We start from the raw sequence: 11262 nt of genomic DNA on the forward strand, positions 1-11262 counted from the left end.
GAGATGTGCTGGGGCCTAGGGGTGCTGAAGGAGGGTAGTGAAGGTAGGTGAGATGACAAACACGCTCATTTGAAAGGTATGCTCCACATGTACTCAGGAAATTTTCAAAGGCTAAAAACAATTTTAAAAGAAAACATGAAAAACACTAATTTTGTCACTGCCCCTTCTTTTTATATTCCTAACAGTTTTTTCTTATAGTCCTAAACTAAAGTATGTTACTCTGTCATACTTTTCATTAAAAACATACCAATACAAATATAGAGACCAACTGCACTGTAAAATTTCTGATGACCACAAACTCTACATAACTCTACAAACTCTACATACGTTATTATTCTAATTAAGAAACTTTAAGAAAAATAAAACATTTTTTATGAAATGTTAGCCAAAAAAGAAAGGAAGGACAATAGGAAGGAAGGAAGGAAGGAAGGAAGGAAGGAAGGAAAGAAAGAAAGAAAGAAAGAAAGAAAGAAAGAAACCAAAGTGTATCATTGATGGAATGAGAATAGTGCCTGTCACTGTATTTAATTAGCCTGAGTGTTCAGGATTGCAGGCTGATTCTGTTTCACTAAGTCAGGGTTCCACTGTATTTCTTTTTAGTTTGTTTCCATAGATTTAATCATTGAGGAATTTTGTTCACATAAACGTACATGGAACCGGGCGGTGCTGATCACGGCATTCGGTAGGCAAGTCCAACAGATTTCTGTTAGTTCAAGGCCACCTAATCTACAAGAGCTAGTTCCAGAACAGCTAGAACCATTATACAGAGAAACCCTGTCTCAAAAAAACAAAACAACAAACAAACAAACAAAAGTAGTGTTCACAAATCCACCTTATTTTCTTGACTATTTTTATGACAATTATTGAATTGTGACAGATTTGGATCTGTCATCCAAAATTAATTATGATGATTTATCAGTTTGATTAAATTCCTGTTTGACCTCATTGAAAGCAAAGGTCTAGAAAGCATCAGATGAACCAAAGGACTGCCAGGTGGTTACTAAGCATTCAGTTTCTGGTTTGGGAGGTCTATGAGAGATGCTTACTGAACACTTCTCCGTTGGCACTCTTAAGTGCCCGAAGCCCTTGCTGTCAGGAAGGAGGCTTTCTGAGAGCTAGGGCAGCCTGTTCAAGCAGCACAGAGTAAGAAGAGCGTATGCAGAGCTGAGGCAGGGAAATGCAGTTGTCTTTATACTGTTTGTGCCTGAAATTCTTTGGAAGACCCTGGAATGTCCAGGGGAGCATAGTACCCCACCAGGGAGTCATACCCTCACTAGTTGTCATTGGACATCACTGTTGGAGGTGGCAATAATCATTTTGAAGTAAAAACAAAATAAGACCAAAAAACCCTAGGTTCTGATAACATGTTTCAATTCTCCTTGTTTTTGGTAAAAGACACCATGGACAGAAAACATGGGTATAATACATATGTACCGGCTAATGAAAGTGACAATTCAGTGTAGTTTTCATCATCATTCCCCTAATTACTATTAAAGATGAACATCTTAAGGAGCCCTAAGTAATCTATCAGTATGGTGAATTACATTGGTGAATTTTCTGATGTTAAACCAACCCATATTCCAGGAATAACTTCAGTTTATTCACGATTATGCTTTTTAAATAAAGCTGTATATAAAACATTAAAAATTTATTTTTCTAATAATTTGGTCCATTAATTTTGTATACATGGTAATAATTGAAAAGACACCAATTTTCTTTATTTACACTCTGTCTGGCTTTGCAATAAAATCATGCGGCTTATAACATGAGCTGTGCATCTGCCTTTTTTCCTAGACTCAGGGAAAGTTTTCATGAAACTTAACTCTTTCTGCAACATTTGAAAAGCTTAACATAAAATTATTCTGGCTTGCGAACTCTTTGGAAGAAATTTTTCATTAAGACTGAATTAAACATCATTTTATAATTCAGTCAGTGGCCTATTTGGTAAATTTATTCTTAGCTCTAGGAATTACATTTTTAGGAACTTGGTCACTTTCCCTGATATTCCGGTTATAGCTTACACAACACTCCAGCTTCTGGGCTCGTGTCTTCATGAGGAGTAACAATGGTCACTCGCACCAAGGCAGGCTGGTCAGAGCACATTAGCAGGCAAAGTCACCGATGTCACTTAGCCAGCTCACTGCATGACTGTTTCTTCACAGTAAATTAATTTCTACTTCTTTTCTATGTTTTTATTTTTCTGTGATTTCTCTACATTTATTATCTTTTTCATATTAATTTGGATTTCACCTCTTTTTTATGTAAATATTTAAGTACTTAAATTTCTCACGAAGCATCATTTCTGCCAAGCTGGCATACTTAAACACATGATTATCATCCCATTCTATACATTTTACAATTCCCACTACAATTTATGTTTTAAATTGTGGGATGCTTGGAATGTACAGTTATTTTTTAACCTTAGAGCTATGTATAGCATAGGCAGGTATATGAAATGACATATGTACATATGACATAACTTTCCAATACCATTGAATGAATTATACATTCTTTTTCTTTTTTCTTTCTTTCCTTCCTTCTTTCCTTCCTTCTTTCCTTCCTTCCTTCCTTCCTTCCTTCCTTCCTTCCTTCCTTCCTTCCTTCCTTCCTTCCTTTCTTTGGATTTACGGGACAATGTTTCTTTGTGTAACAGTCCAAACTCTTGTAGACCATGCTGGCCTCCAATTCAGAGAGATCCACCAGCCTCTGGCTCCCAAGTGCTGAGTTGAAGGTGCGTGCCACCACTTCCTGGTGAACGATACATTCTTTTATCTCCCAATTTTCCTTTTACTATTTATAATGCAGTCATAATGAGCACAGGTGGACAAGGCAGAACGCATGGAGGCCGGCAGGGCAAAGGGAGGAGCCTGGGCTCTGAGACTCAGCCATGGCACCATTCTTCCAATTACTCACTAGGCTTGGCCTGCTACTGAAAATGAACTTTATCTTAATGATTCCACACTATTATATGGGATGGGATGTCTGGGCTGCTTAAGTCATGCCAAGTTTCAATAACAGAATGTGAGAATCTAAAGTATCAAGGCATTCATTCATAAAACAACAATAAAGAGAGATTTATAAAATACTTGAAAAATGATCCAAGTTGAAATGCTGTAAATTCTCCTTTATTTCCTTACTTTCTCACTTGTTTCTCTCCTTCCCTGGGCCCTAGCTTCCACTTACTTAGTGTGTTAGTCCTTTCTCAGAACAGTGACGTCAATTGAGAGCTCCCATTCCTTCAGTTTTTCAAGTGTATTTCCAAAGCCGGTTTTCATCCAAGGTGCCCTTCCCACCTTTATTTACAGTCTCTCACTCACCACAGCACTCTGTCAGGGGCAGGAAGACTATACCCTATGTCTCTACACTGCAGTTCAAAACACAGGCAAGAGCACAGAAGCCATTAACAGCTCTCTATGGAATAAAAGAAAGTTTACAACTCTTTGGCTCCCAACATTCAACCCCAAGGAAAAGCTAGAATTCCTCCCAAGTCTCAGCATCTAGTGCCAACCAGTAGAAATTGGTTCTCAAAAGGAAGCCACTTGTACATCCAGTGTCACAACAGATCAAGCCCAAAGTTTGCATTTCATAGACCCAGACTGCTATCACCACTAATAAGCTGTTACCTATGTTGAAGACGGTAATGACTCTACCCTGAGAAAATATGAAAGCTTCTGAAAGAAAACAAAAGTCAGGTGTTTCAGTAGTTTCTGCTGAGCACACCCTTCGGGATTTTCTGACCCTACCAGATTGCAACACTTGGCCTACACATGGCACTGCCATTGAGTTTGTACAATTCCCAGTTGTAGACACTGACAGAAAATGAGTCCCATTAACAGATGATTCATTTTGGCTAGTTTCAATTGCTTTTATTTTCTACTAGGGAAGAAGCCAGTTCACGTCAGGACCCACCCCTTCGGTCCCTTTTTTCTGCCCCCCCCCCCCACAGTTCTTTGTTCCTTTGAATTAGTTATAACATGCTGTTCATGCCATCATTAAGCAGTTAAATAAGCAAATTTCACAGAAGCTCATTTTATCATCACAGGAGAATCATGATCTCAACTGTCTTTAAAGTATTAGCGTGACAAACCCTATGCTCGTTTCCATTACATCCTTTATCTGGAATGCCTCCTCTGGCTCTTTCTGCATGACACTACCAAACTCTTCATATGTCACAGATACTTCTCTCCTCCTCCTCATGTCTTCAGACTACAAAACCTGTCATTTTTGTGATGCTCCCAGACACAATGCTGCTCTCATTTACCCTACCCATCTTTTCTTGGTAACAGAGCACTCCCAGTGGAGGGCTCTGAGCAGTCCACTTACATCCCAGCAGCACTCACTGATACTCAAGTGACAGCTCTCCTCCACCTGACAACACAGCACCTTGAGACTACCCAGAAAACACAAACGCCTCTTATTTCCCCTGCCTATGAGCGGAGGATTTTCATCCAGAGTTTTCTTCAGCTAATCACTTCTTTTTATTTGGGAGATCAACTTGCTGCATTTTTGTTGAAGGGGTTTTCTTTTAAGGAAAACTCCAGGTAAACCAGGAAAATGGTTCGTGCTCAGTAAAACCTTAAATAGTATATGGTGCCATATGGAAAGACCCAGAAATTAATTAACGTACTTCTGGAAAAATTTTCCCTTAACTACTGGACTGATGTTATTTATGCTTAGTTTGCTATGTACAGTCTTGTGCAAGAGTAAGAGAGAGTTCAACATTTTCCATTCAACACATATTTTCTTAATGCCTACCATGTATATGAGCTTTTGACAGATATTGGGGATTCATTTACAAATAAAGCATAATTTGAAATTCAAGGAGCTTGTCTGACAGTGAATGAGAGGAAAGAGGAAGAATGAACACACAAGCAGAGTTCAATGGTGGCATCTGTCAAATGACATCACAGGATGATAAAGAAACACACTACAGAGGGTTGAAGGGGAGGGGGAGGAAGAGAGGAGAGCAGAGAAAAATGTAGAGCTCAATAAAATAAATAAAAAAGAAACACATTGCTTTTAGGTATTAAAACTACCTGAACACCTAAAATAACCAATCATTAGTACCCCCAAGGGAATGATGAGCTGCAAAGTGACATCTGCTGCTACACAGCACACACCCTGCATGTGACTCCTTCTGTGACCTTCAGAACCAGAGCCAAGTGGGAGACACCAATATGTGCCTTACTCTAGAGTCTGAATTACGAGAGAATAATAAATGATTCAAACTGCTTTCAGCATATTTGATTTTATGAACTATAAAATACTTTATCAGTTGAGGAGCCCACCTAGTGAATTAAATTCCGCTTCTTATAATGCCATATGAAGTCAAAGGACTTCATAATATTTGAGCATTAACATTATCATCAAGTATTTTAATTTTTATGGTTTTACTTATGATAATTATTTTTGAGAAAACTGTTACCGTAGCAACCACAGTCCATTTAATCATTTTTATTTTTCTCATGATGACTTTTAATTTTTAACTTAGGTTCCAGGGAATACCTAGGAAAAGGTCTTTAAGATTCTACTGAATGATACTTCACTAGAAAAATATGTTAGGTATAGAAAAAGATCAACAAATACAAGGAAACAATATAGACTTTGTCTTGATGTAATCTGTCATTTTGAATATCACACCGAGAAAATTCTTATATTTAAAAAAAAAACACAGTTAATACATGATCACAATGATAAAGGCAACCCCCTACTAGGCTTTTCTATTTTTCTAAGGTTTTTCCTTCTCTGGTATCAAGATTGCCCAAAATTTTACAGATGCAGAGTCAAGGAAGATGCATCTTTCTAGACATGTATAGATAGTATTTCGTGCTCTCAGTGTGTCTCCAAATACACACATTGCCATTTTACTCATGTTTTTAAAGAGAATATTTAAGTCATAAGCTTGTTGGCAAGACACTCCTAAAACTAAGTAAAAACGCAGAGGAAAAGGCAGACACTGTATTATGCCTCTAGTGGTGCCACACTGGAACGGGGACGGTGAGTGAACTTTTTGAGAGTTAAACCGGAGGAAGAAATTTCCAAGTCTGGACAGTGTTACTTTATAAAAACAGACTCCTTTATTTCTCTTTCATAAAGTTAAGCTCAGACTTTTCGTACTAGCTTTATTGCTTAAAGGAGTTTCATTTCTCCCTGTACATTAAAAATTTACCCAAAGAAAAATCACCACTGTTCCCAAGACACTGTTAATATTTTGTGTAATCTCTTAATGACTGTTTAATGCAAAAATATGCATATCTAGTATTTGTATCAAAGTTTATACATTGCTATACTTTCCCCCCATAACAACACGGCGATTTTTACTTTTTTTTACATCATTGCTTCTTTAAATATGTCTTTTTATTGCTGCATAATATTTTGCTATAAAGTAGTACTATAGTTTATTTTACTGTTTCTCTACTTCCCCCTTTATTGAATGTGGTGCTGGAGATGAATCCAGAGTCCTGCACATGCCAGACAAATAACTGAGCGCTGGAGCTTACACTGCCAACCCTGTATGCCTCTAATTCTGATTCACATGTTACTGTGCAGAAATACTTACCAAAGCAAAACAACCATAATTTCTAAACCTGGTAAGCAAAAAATCATACTCACAAAACATAATTCATATCTGGCAAGTCCTGCTGTGGGTTCTCCCACTCTCCTGTGTCTCGGGTATGTAGAGCATCGCTGAAGTCATGGGAGTATGCTTCTTGAGTTAGTTTTCATTTGAAGTTATAACATAAGCCTCTTTTATGATGACCACAGCACGGTGGGTTACAATACTGTACTTCATCTATGTTCTTCAACTGTAGATATGTTGGTTTCTCTCATATTTTAAAATTAATCATTTTTCTAATAAATAAATGCAGCCAGGCAGTGTTTACAGCTAGATACTTAAAACCATTCCCCAATAGTAGATGTCTTCAAGTAAGATTGTCAGAAAAAGGCTGACTAGTTTTTATCATTCTCTTTGGACAATGGTAAAAACTAAAAACAATATGTTAAAAACTTGGACTTCAAAAATGCTTGCTAACCAGCATTTCCAGTGATGGTGGAATGCAGAAAAGGCAGGCAAGGCATGGATCATTTTCACTCTGCCCCTCTTTTCCAGAGTAGTTCGTCATCGCTTGCCCATCCCGAGACAGCTGCAGCCTCCACACATTCACACTCTTCTTTTGAAAGGTTTCACCAGGAAGTCTATGGCCACATACCTTTAGACACATTTTAGCGCCTTCCCTGCTCTCAATCTTAGCGGTAGTTCTAGAAATACTTTCTGGAACTGCTTCCTTTGGTGGGCTCTGAAATCCACATCAGGGAGCAGTAATTCTGATACAAGGAGGAAAATGTCCCACTTACCGTTTCTAATGCATTTACACGGTCCTGCAAATGAAGCATAATACAGAATTATTAAAGCAAATCTGTAAGCTGACTTTGTTTGCAGGTTTTTCTGTCTACCTGCTATTAGCAAAGTATTATTTAAAAAATACAAAAATTAAAACTCCATACTCAAATGATCTCAGCAACAGAAAAACAGGCAGGAAAGAACTACAATACCTTTTCTTATGGTATCTACCAATGGATAGGACCTCAGGGTTTAACTTAATAGAAAATGTGACAAATTCAGATCCAGTTACTGAGAAGAATAGCTCATATCTCCACTGAACTGCTAAAATTATCCCCTTAAGGATATGTGAGTGTGAGATAAATGTGAACACACAAATCCCAGCTGGGTGGTAGCAGTGGCATGCAGAAGACACTAGCACACACACTAGTCTCATTAGGCAAACACTGAAGTGTGTGATCTAGTAAAAATTAGATTTAACTTAAATAGTTAAAGGTCATGTACAAATATTGAATGATAAAGATTTCTATGAAGCCGAGGGCCCTGCTATACAGTTTACTCTACAGAGTAACTACAGAATCTAGTTTACAGAAATGCTGGTTTTAAAGGAGTCTGAGACAACATTCTTTAACAAGACAAATGATTGAAGAAAATAGTTTTGAACTCGATAACTATTCTCACAACTTTCTAGAGGTTAAATGGGGAAACTGGACATATTCACCAAGTTTAAAAACTAGATTTGAGAGAAAGCTAAGTCAGAAGGTCAAGATGGAATGTCAGATTATTCCAGGGGACAAGGCCATGTGTTGCTCTTCTACCATTTTGGGCAACTAGAGGAAATCTATGGAATTGGGAATCTTTTTCTTTAATTAGATTCACTTACATTGTTTCAGCTCACCAGAAACTGAGGGCTTTTCTTGGAGAAATTCTATAAGTGGCCCCCAGTCTCCACACTGAGAAACTGAGTTAACAGCCTGTAAACATTTGGCTATGTCGGCACAAGTTAGCATATCAGCACCATACACTATGGAACACAACCCAAAGCTGGCTGCTAAGTAACGTAATTTGTTTAATTACCTTTTATTGGTATACTTGGTAGAACTTCCCCTTGCACCCATAATTCTCATAAATAAATATTCCATGGTGACTTATGAAATTTCATGTTTGAGTGTGATCTCAAACGCATATGGCACCTGAAAGAGTCTCTACTCTGTTGCTACTATAGGCTTCCTAGTCATAGCAAACCTGGAGCGTCACCAGTCAGCAATGCGTCACTTTCTGTGCAGACTGAGCAGAGAGCGGCCATGCCACCTTAGATAAACCACTGCATAGGGAATTCGAATATCTAAACCCTTTCATGAACTTGAAGATTTCCCCATACCATGCTCTGTGGGCTGATGATGTTTAAGGTTACTATATTGTAAGAAAACACATGTAACTGGCTTGAAATAAGAAAATTCGTATAATGTGAAAACAGAAGAATATCAAAACAGAAGAGCTTAATTCCCATCTGCTTTAAATTTTTATCACATTTATGGCAAAGATATCATTCTGATTTATGCTATGCCTGAATTCTATCCATCTGCTTTACAGTCTTATCACACTTATGGCAAAGATAAACTGATTTATGCTATATATCTGAATTCTCTCTAAATATTTGTATGACTTGTAAACATGAGACTACTCTATAGAACTATGGACAAAAAAATGGTCAAATTACACCATCTGTTTAAAACATAAAAGCCAATGAGCACTACATATACTGTGGCCTACTAATGCCTACTTGCCTACAGCTTACTTTCTTCTTTAGTGGTAATGAAATCAGGGTGCAATGGAAAATGAAACATGAATAAAAAGCCAGGAGGAGCCTGTGAGGTGGTTTATGGGTAGTGCTTGCCAATAAGCCTGATCCAAAGTTTGATCTGGGAAACACACGGTAGAATGAGACAGTCAATTCCTAGGTGTTATCCTGAGACATTTACGGGAGTGATCCTACCCACACACAAATACATAAAATGGAACTGGATTTGTTAAATGAGGACATTAAAGAAATAGGAGGTTCTTATTAACCTAAATTTTATTAATTCAGGTTGTCAACAACAGCAGCAGCTAATAAGAGCAGATAATGTCATTGTTCCCACCAGTGAGCGTGATCTAAACCACATAGCTTTAAAGTCTCAATTGTAAGAGATAAGAAAGCCAAAACAATTACCTTTATTAATTATGGTGATTTAAAAACTTATGAATGTAGAAAACCATAACTGGCCACAAATGTAACCAATTTCTCTAGTAAGACCTTCACTGATGAATTGGCATTCTTTCTTTTTCTGTTTGAACTGCCAAATTTTGTTTCCATAAATTTTATCTTCAGGCTCCATATAGAATCAACACCCTTTAAAGTCCTTATTTTCAAGTCTAAACCTTGAAAAGCATAGTAACATTAAAGGCATAGTTAAGGTTGAAGGCTCAGAGAGGGAAGGCAACGTCCATAGTAATGAAGATACTGTCATGGTAACCAAGTGATTTTAGGTGATGTATTAGGATATTTGTCTTTATCTTTACAGTCATAGATTTGAACATTAGCTGAAAATAAATCTTCTAAGGAAAATGGACATTATATATAACAGACTTATACACATAATTTTTTATGCTTTTAAGACAATGGCAGAATCTCCAAAGTTATCTAAGAACTTCCAGTTATTACTTCATATAAAAACATCTAAAACAAGATATAGGAGTAGCATACAAATAAATTACTCTGTTAAACAATTCTACTTCTCTTTAAAGAAATGTTTCTGGATAATTAACACCAGGAATAAGGACACAATTAAGACTAATGCAGAAGCAAACATATGAATTTCTGAGGGGAGTACAAGATTAAACAACAATATCAAAATAGAAATTAAAGGGAAAAGTTCCTTCAAATATTTTGAAGAAACAAAGTTTAGGGAGGATAAGGTCTACAGTGTTATCATTGGGATTTTTTTTGTGATTAAATAATTAATTTCTACCACTCTTTAACTATAAGGCAAAGTTTCAGAAACATCTACAGTGGAAAAAAATAATGATTTTAATATATACAGGATTTCCATGGAGCTGAACAGTCACTGGCTTAAATGTGCAGGGTTAACAGTTATTCTCACACGTAGCCATCATAAACTATCTAGTGAGAATAATGCAGCTAGACACTGTGTTCTAATTTATTCTGGGTTTGACAAGCCATGTAGGCAGAGCTATAGTTGGGAGGAAGCTTACAGTATGTATACTGTTAAAATGTATTTTAACTTTTTAGGATGAGGTGAATGCTCTGCCGTGAACCATAAATATTCATTTACTGATGGTTGCAATGGAGTGTGCATTAGGATTCAGGAATGTACCGAGGCAAATTCATTAACATCCCTGCAGATGGGAGAGGACTGTCGGCCAGGTTGGAAATGAGCGTGAAATGGATCACTCGTATCTGAATGGCAGATCACTAACAGTTCACTTGAATCAGCTGAACCAATCAATTAGACACATTAAATTAACTATCACATTTAACAGATAAATTAGAAGCTTACAGATTAAAATAACAAAACTTATTTTGCTGTAGAAAAGGACAGTTGAAGAACTCTCATGCCCTCATCACAGAATCACACACAATCAGAGAAGGCCTGAAGAAGTATTATGAACATAGGAGAAAAACAGCACTGGCATACAAACCTAAGATGAATCTGCTTTTTACAGCTCAAAGCTTTTTAAGTAAAAGAATTTTGTTATCCTCTTTAGAAAGAAGGATTATGATGGCTAAGAGTTTTCAAAAGGATAATCCAACAGTAAGGACACATTCCCACTATAAATGCACATAGCAGATCCAAAAGGATAACTACTCAAAGACCGCTCCTCTTGTCAGCACCAAGTCTTCTGTGGGAATATGGACA

General features: G+C 37.1%; 1 protein-coding gene across 1 annotated transcript in view; it reads right to left on the reverse strand.

Annotated features, from left to right (window-relative positions):
• Positions 1-11262, reverse strand: part of Cep128 (centrosomal protein 128) — a 367524-nt gene that overhangs the window by 54709 nt on the left and 301553 nt on the right. Inside the window, exon 21 of the mRNA XM_013346846.1 lies at positions 7357-7380. Within this exon, the coding sequence (XP_013202300.1) occupies positions 7357-7380 (24 nt within the window). The remainder of the gene's footprint in view (positions 1-7356; positions 7381-11262) is intronic.

This window comes from Microtus ochrogaster, chromosome 1 (assembly GCF_000317375.1).
Source record: "Microtus ochrogaster isolate Prairie Vole_2 chromosome 1, MicOch1.0, whole genome shotgun sequence".
In the NCBI taxonomy this organism is placed as follows: Eukaryota; Metazoa; Chordata; class Mammalia; order Rodentia; family Cricetidae; genus Microtus; species Microtus ochrogaster.